The sequence below is a fragment of the Neolamprologus brichardi genome, chromosome 11, assembly GCF_056152115.1.
Source record: "Neolamprologus brichardi isolate AB-2024 chromosome 11, ASM5615211v1, whole genome shotgun sequence".
Lineage (NCBI taxonomy): Eukaryota > Metazoa > Chordata > Actinopteri > Cichliformes > Cichlidae > Neolamprologus > Neolamprologus brichardi.
Window position 1 is genome coordinate 12,345,280 of NC_142114.1, and position 8,201 is coordinate 12,353,480.

The following is an 8,201-nucleotide window of genomic DNA, read 5'->3' on the forward strand; positions in this document are numbered from 1 at the left end:
AAAGGCTAAATACCTGAGACCTCCCATTAGCTTTTAGAACTGAAACAAACTCAAGAGATAACTGTTATTATTATTGGCAGCTAGAAATGCTATGACTGAGTTGTGTGTGTGTGTGTGTGAGTGTGTGTGTGTGTGTGTGTGTGTGTGTGTGTGTGTGTAGCAGGGGGTCTTCATGAATTTTATACACTGAAGTCCTTCCAGCCTTAAGCTGTTAGAATGGGCTGTTCTAATGACCTAAACAAACCTGAAGGCTGTTTGTTTGAATGGCTTCACTATATAAAATTCATGAAGACCCCCTCCTACACACACACACTAAACCAACTCCCAGTTTTGGGTTTGGGAGACAGAAACTCTGTTTTTTCTCCAGATCAGTCTTAAAACTTAGATTTTTGTTTAAGCTTATACTTTAAGATTTGTACTTCCCTTAGCACTAATTAGCATCTATCTGTCTCTGTTCAGTGAATCCATGCACTTTATAGATGCTGCTTATTAAACAACCAGGCTTGCAGGAGTTTACTGACAACTTCACCCTAAAAATAAATAAACTTCTAGTATAGATCTCCCTCCTCAGGGTTCCTTTAAGGAAGGAATTAAAAATAATAATAATAATAAAGAAATGTAAACATAAAATAAAATAAAATAAAATAAAATAAAATAAAATAAAATAAAATAAAATAAAATAAAATAAAATAAAAAAGAACAACAATTTTTGGCCCTCATAGACTCGAGGCAATAATCTTTTAATTAAAGTGTAAGAACTAAAGAAACTAACTGTTTGGTATAAAATGAATATATAAGATTCAAATACATTTCATTTGATCAATTACATTAAATCTAATGTACTTATGTACCAAATTTACACAGAAAATCAACATGTGATCAAATTACTTAAAGTCAGCATTTTGGGCATAAACATTTTTTAGATCGGTCAACAATTGCGTCAGACCAGTGAGTCTAATGTTTTATTGTTTTTTTATGTAGTTAAAAGTTGAAAAAGTTAACATCCCACAATTTTAGTCTGTAAATGACCATTAAAAAAAAATCCACGTTTGACTTCAATGAAAGTGAGATCAGCACAATAGCACCACCCATCCATTCTAGTTTATTTGGTATGTAACCGTTATGCAAATCAACCTCTTGAGCGCTTAAATAGTTGTAGGATACCGGCCAACTCACTTCGAGGAACACTGACAAACAACACTCACCTCAAACAGAAGGAATCTCTGCTCCCTATTGTAAGTAAAATTTGATTTCCATCGTTAGTTCTGATAAACACTTTTAATTGGTATCTTTCATTTGATTATCTTTTGAAAATGTCCTCATTTCATGTCCGTGTGAACCGTGTACAGGTTTTTTAGATTCGTCTCAGCAACCCTGTTACTGTCTAGCACGAGACCAATAGAGACCAATACTTCTTCTCTGTTCCTGTAAATCTTTATTCATGAATTTACGTTATCGTTCACACTTTGTCGGACTTTTTAGTCTAAGCCACATTCAGACATGCGCGTCTTTATATTTGGTTCTATATGTTATATGGGTATGTCACTTTCCGTAAGGACCTGAAATTGGCAGAACTGGTCATTATGGGGGTGTCTCAGTCCATTGTAAGTAGTTATCTTGGCCAGGGTAATTACATGTATTCCAACTTAATTTGTGTTTATATTTGTTACAAACTGCGGCCCTCTTGTCCAGGTTTGTCCAGGATTTCAATAGCAGTAAAACTTGACCGTGAGATATATAAAAAATGGTATTATATAAAAATCTCAGATGTAAAGCCACAATAATCTTTCCAAAATCACAAGCCTTTTTAGCCCTCGTTGGCATTAAACTGTAAGTTAAATTTAACACAGACTTAAAATTTCTACAAATTTACAAGATAAATCAGCATCTATCAGCAACAACACTTTAACAGTCTTAAGCGACCCGTTTACTTAAGAAACCCAGTGACTGGGTCTTGGGTTATTAAGGTAATTTTCAAATTTACTCGTCAAGTTCATCTCACCTTATATAAACTCATCATTTTACTAATTAAGTTATTTTCAAATGTAGCACGGCCTTCAGTTCCAGCTTCCCGAGACTTCAACAGAGAGCGTGAGAGAGGTGGTAGGCGTAGGCGTGGGGGAGTACTGTACTACTTATGCAAATGGTCACCATAGCAATGCAGCCCGCCGTTAGAATCGGTTATATGGTAATAATTAGCCTACGAACAGTTAATTAAGTCTGCTGCTAGTGAAGCTTCAGGTATGTAACAAACAAGCATGTAAATCCATTAAAACGTAACTTCATAATGATATATGATTATATGATTCATAGGAACGCATTCCCTATGTGAGATGTATGTAGCTGTGGGGTACAGTTAATTACAATCCTGGGTTTGTTTGTATAGCACATAGTTGCTAAGCGCTTCACAGTTTGGGTGAAACCACACCTTTAAGAGGTGAGGACACTATTAGGTATCCCCCCACCCACACCCTCTTCCGCCTAGAAAAGCAACAGAGATTTCGCTCTCTTTCACTCTCATCAGCTGTTTACTCCGGTATTCCATATTTGGGCCGGGCGGGCACTAGTCACCGCTTGCTCACTGCGAAGGAAGTGAGTCACGCTGACGGTAATCCTACGTCTCTGTTGCTTTACAGCCGAAGAGAACGAGGAAGGAACGTGCCGCCACGAGAGTTCCAGCGCATCAGTACCGAGGGGCAGACAAATACAGCAGGAGGGCACCGACAATAACTACGTTAAAATGTGAGTACTCACTTCTGTGCTTCTAACTTTAATTTTATCGCGTTTAGTTGTGTAATGTGTTGATGTTTTGTCGGCTGTGTGTCTGTTTGTTGTTGTAAATTTTATTTGATTGTATTTTATCCGGTCGAATAATGTTTTTTAAACATTTTATTTATTTATCTAATCTCATCTCCGGAAATACCCCCCACCCAAATACATTGTTTATTAATTGTTAATTAATACGTTGTTTAGGTGAGCTGCCTACAGCTGTACGCTTCTCGTCACAAACTTTCTGAATTTCCATTTGGGGGTTTCCGCACCGCCTGAAAACTCAAGCGCGTTATTTCCACTAAGTAGTGTGACGTTCCCTTCATCACAGCTGGCTGGAGGATATACATTTTCGCTTTCTTATATTCTTTGTCTGGCTTTTTTATTTAGTATCCCAACGGTCCACAAGCACTTGAACACGCTTTGCGCCGTGTCCTCATCTGCAGGCGCGGGGGGAATATCGACGAAACCGCTCCTAAAAAATGGCTTAACTAATCTTTCCTTTTCAGGGTGACATTTTAACAGAGTTTTGCCCTCGTAGTTAAACATTAAAGACCTCAGTATAAGCAGCTGGAACAAGCCTGTGCCTGAAAATAGGTCAAGTTGTTCCAAACAAACCTGTATCAGAGGTTTGCGTATAATGACAGCCGCTCGCCTTTAAACGAGCACAGTAAACATGGTGTGCAGACTGAGAAGCTACCTCATTTTCGAGCTCACCTAACTTGTGATTATAGAGAAAATTATCAGAGAAAACAAACACCCCCAGTGATGCGTTTAAGTTCCTTCAAAACGTAAATCATTCATCTGTATAATTCCAAATGAAAGTGTGTAAGACCATCTGTCTTCAGTAACATGCTGTTACATTTTGTCAATAATCATCCAATTACAAGGACAAAAGTTCAAGATAAACCAGGGATTTAAAATAAGAACATCAGTTTTATAAATATAAATATCTTTTATAAATATATCAAAGCGTTATTACAGGCATTACTTACTCTTTGTTCAACAGTAACTAAAATCACTGGTTCAAGTGTCTAAAAATGAAGGTGTAGGCCTGCTATAAAAAGAAAACAATATTTATATTCAATTCTGCAGATGTGTGGTTTAAATAGCTGTTGCGGTCGCACGTACCACAATCTTTGAAGCAATTCTTAAGATATTGTGCTGTTTTTAATGGCTTTAATGTCTCTTAGCGCTTGTCACCCAAACCTTATTGACTCTTCATTGCAGATTCTAGCCTACCCCTGTTTACCTCACAGACAAATTATAAACTGGAAGTCCGAAATGGTGTCTGAGGGGGATAACACATTGATGCTCTCATAGTTCATGCTACAGCAAAACATTTGTTAGGGATTTAAAGTTGCTGCTTGTGTCACAGGATCACAGCTACCCTTAAGGGAAGGCTGTGGCTCCATGTAGTAGAGAAAATGATTATTTTCTGTGACAACACATTACCCAGACTGAAGCAAGAGTGGCACGTTGCAAGCCACAATAACAAAGTACAGTTTGCACCTCAAAAGTTCAAGGATGGACTTTCTAGTCAGGGATAACAGGAAGATGTTAGCACTGTCAGCTTGTTTGTCTGCAGTTGGCCAAAGCCTTGGCCTAATTAAGCACATTTTTTCTCTCTCTGATCAAGTTGACACTGACACTCAACCCAAAACAGACATGCTATCAGAAAATAAACAGCACAATGACCTCAATGAATTTGCATAGTCAAATTACTTGGATGTTAACCTGGCAGCTATAGTTTGCATCTGATTTACCTGTGTACAAACTTTATCTTTTTGTTGGCACAGAGCATGGTAATATATGTAAAATTCACTCAGGACATCTCACCCATGCTCAACACTCCCCTGAAGGCAAAGAAAAATAAATATACACTTCAGGGACAACTGCACAGGGAAGTGTGATAACTGAAGTTCACGGTCTTCCACACCTCACTGAAGTCATGGCAAAACACACGCACAGAATCACATGGATAAATTTTATTTTTTCCTTCTTTCTTTGTCTACAGTCACCATGAAGCAAGAGATCAAGGCCGGGGTGGACTTCCTCAAACGAATGGCTGTGACACGTGGTAACTTAGATGGGGCCAAAGCAGAGTTGTTTGCAGAAAATCTTCAAAAACTTCTATGTGAAAAATACAAGGACCACTGGTACCCCGACTGTCCCAGCAAAGGCCAAGCATTTAGGTAATCATTGCTGTTTAAACATTTACACAATGGTCAGTGAGTGACTTTGTCCTGCAAAGAAAGAAGGCACCTAACTTTTAATTCCTGAACTTTTCACAGATGCATTCGCATAAACAGAAGCATACCCTGTGATGAAGTGGTGTTGCAGGCCTGCAAAGAGACTAACATCATGCCCACCAGCCTGGGATTTCCATCCGAGATGACTCTGTGGATTGATCCGCTGGAGGTGTCTGCAAGGTGAGTCACCGGGTGCCTGCAAAGGCAGACAAAGACGCAGCCGTTTCTCAGTCTGTTCTGTTGTGAACGAGTGACAGTTGTGATGCAACATGTGAAACAACAAGTGCAAACTTGTAGGAAGTCACAGGCTGGAAAATGGGTGGCATAACTTAAAAATCATTTACTCCCTTCTTCACAGATCCAAAGAGAACAACAGTCCCTTTAAAGTTGCTTCTTTCGACAAAGAGGAGGAAGAGGAGAATGAAGAGTGTGTGAAGGATGACCTGGATGTGTCCTCGCTGGACTCACTAAGCCAGGAGACTTCAGATTATCACTCTGCCACATCTTCGGATTGTGGTTCAGCTGCATCGAGCGACACGGAAGAGGAGGCAAAAGACGGGGATGTGCAGGGAGAAAAAGAAAAAGAAGGGCAGATTGCTGAGAAGGGAAAGATGGAGGATGAAAGCTGCAAAATAACCATGGTGCCCAGGATTCGAAAGCCACACGAAGATGGCTCAAACAGGGTCAAATACCCAAAAAATATGGTACGTTTTTCTTGCTTTTTTTTGTTTTCTTTTCTTTTCTTTTCTTTTCTTTTCTTTTCTTTTCTTTTCTTCATCTATTTACCACAATGCTTCTTAGAGCAGTTATCTATATGACCAAACCTGTGCCTATGTTAGTAAAGAAAGCACACTAATTAACAATAGTGCTACAGGAAATGACTTCTTTGTTACAATGAACCTGAGTACAGTAGTCTGTAGTCAGAAAAACCCACATGCAGCATCCAGCTGCCACAAATATACACTTACAGATTCTCATCACATATCAGTTCAATTCAGTTTTATATAGCGCTTCAACAGCAGCAGTGATCAACATCTGTTGATCATCTCAAGGCAAACACCTAGCGTAAAGACCCCACAATAATAAATAGAAAACCCCAACAATTAGATGACCCCTCTTTAAGCAAGCACTTGGTGACAGTGGGAAGGAAAAACTCAGGAAACCTCTTCCCATACCTTTTGTAAATTAGCTGGCCATTCATGAGGTCTTGTTGATGATAATTTCCAATAATGGAACGACCTCTGAGAGTTGAATGAGGTTTGAATGAGCTTTAAGGACTCTTGTCTACATAAAAGCTAATTCTAGCCTGCCTTTGTTGTGGTGTAGCAGAGAATTGGGTCAACTTGCTGTCTTAAGTTGTTGTTTTCTTAAATCTGGTTGTCAATTCACACGGTCAGATCACTGCCTTGGCATTGCGCGACTATAAATCTGGGCAACTGAGCTACTGAAGGCAAGATTATTTCCCTCTTAGTTAATTTGCTTATTATATAGAATTAATGGCTTTAATAACCTATGCAGCTGAAAATTTCTGTATGAAATAAGTGTGACTTATCTGTGAATTATACGTTATCCAGTTTTAAGGATTTATGGCCTTGTTGTTAGCGACCGTATAGGTCCAGTGTTGTGATTCATTGGATTTGTTGTTGTTATAAGAAACTGGCCTTATTTCTTTTGGATTAACTGACTCACACTTTTTGCAATTTCTTCCTTTACACAAGTAAGATACATGAACAGCTATTTTGAATTTCATTTGCAGGCTGTTGTTGATGTTAGCTGCTGCTATATTATTACAGTGTTATGTTTTGTTGTCGTGTGCTTTAGAAAGGATTCATCACATATGGAAAAAATGTGTCTGTTCCCATCCTTTCAAATTTCACTCAATCCAATCTTTGTCTCTGTTCAGGTGCCTCCTAACCTTCAGGTCATCTACCACCCTACACCAGTGTGGCCTCAGTTCAAGAAGCGTGCTCCAGTTTTCATCAGCACCGTGCCACCACCTCCATCCCAGCAGGTCGTTGGATACTACGTTGTGCCGCGGACCTTTCCGCAGTTCATCATCCCTCAGGCTCCCCTGCAGCCATGGCGAGCAGGGAAGGAGTAGACCAATTGTGAACTATGGAGAGGGCATTTTGGGGGCATTATAAGCATTATAAGCTGAGCCGTCTGATGTCAGGCCTGGGTACAGATCTACTTGGACCAAAAGGTTTAGCTGTACAGTTTAATTATTCCTTTCATAATCTGAAAAAAACTCAACCAGTGTTTTTTTTTTTTTTTCATTTTTCTTTGTCAACAACGGCTATTACTCTGCACAGGGATACCCCACAGCTCAAGTGAAAACTGCTCTTTGAATCTGTTGTGTTTGCACTGCTGCTTTTGTATTGATGAACTGTACTCAACAAGAACAACATCAGTCACTGGGTGCTTGAAGTTGAACTCAGGAATTCTCAGCAATATGTTTGATGCCGAAAATATGTCTTTTAAAAAATCTTTTTACCATCTGTAAATCTTTGCAGGGTGTAAAAGTCACAGTTAATCACTGTGAAATGTGATTCAGGGTTTCTAAACCACTGTAGCAATAGTGACAATATCTGTATATTAAGTAGAAGAGGCTATTTTTTTTACTAAGCTGCTTGTAAATATTACCACATCCGATGAGCACTTTATAATCGTATATTTGTTGTAATTTATTCAGCCACCAATGGATGGCAGTCAAGTCACATACAGTCAGTTATATATATATATATTTCAAACTTTGGTTTTACTTTAGAAACTTCACTTTTCCAAACGTGAACATGTTTATTTAATAGCTTAAATGCTCTCTGCTGTAATATACAGAACGCTTGTGTCACTGTTTTTTTTTTCTTGTTTGTTTGTTTTTTAATTTGAAATAGGCTTGCTTAAGGTCGTGACTTTTTTATTGTTCATTGCTTGCTATGAGGTCCTGCTACAGCTTTATAAACCATGAATTGTTACTTTTCATTTTTTATTTATTTACATTTCACGCTTAGGCGTTGATTGATTTTGTCCTTAGTTCTTGCTTGAGCCGCAGAAGATTAATCCATGCAGCTTTTTCTGAAATCATTGTTCTGACATGAATCGTACTTTTCAGTAAAGTCTTTGCTGTTGCGTTTAAATTCTGTTTGTGTTTCTTCTTTTTTTATTCACTTGGCTGGGAAATCA

The 8,201-nt window shown here is 38.6% G+C and overlaps 1 protein-coding gene across 3 annotated transcripts; it reads left to right on the forward strand.

Annotated features, from left to right (window-relative positions):
* The first annotated feature begins 1,184 nt into the window (after positions 1 to 1,184).
* On the forward strand, positions 1,185 to 8,155 carry si:dkey-79d12.5 (protein BTG3). Of its 3 annotated transcripts, none has more exons than XM_035909486.2 (6): positions 1,185 to 1,235; positions 2,637 to 2,742; positions 4,787 to 4,964; positions 5,064 to 5,201; positions 5,380 to 5,725; positions 6,925 to 8,155. In XM_035909486.2, exons 3-6 carry the CDS (start codon positions 4,792 to 4,794, stop codon positions 7,120 to 7,122), a joined length of 855 nt encoding a protein of 284 aa, XP_035765379.2. In that variant the 5' UTR covers positions 1,185 to 1,235; positions 2,637 to 2,742; positions 4,787 to 4,791; the 3' UTR covers positions 7,123 to 8,155. The 3 variants fall into 3 exon arrangements, with proteins under 3 accessions (XP_035765379.2, XP_006794824.2, XP_087704238.1); XM_006794761.2 differs by lacking the exon at positions 1,185 to 1,235 and adding an exon at positions 2,189 to 2,241; XM_087848112.1 differs by lacking the exons at positions 1,185 to 1,235; positions 2,637 to 2,742 and having other exon boundaries at positions 2,771 to 4,964.
* Positions 8,156 to 8,201: the final 46 nt, after the last annotated feature.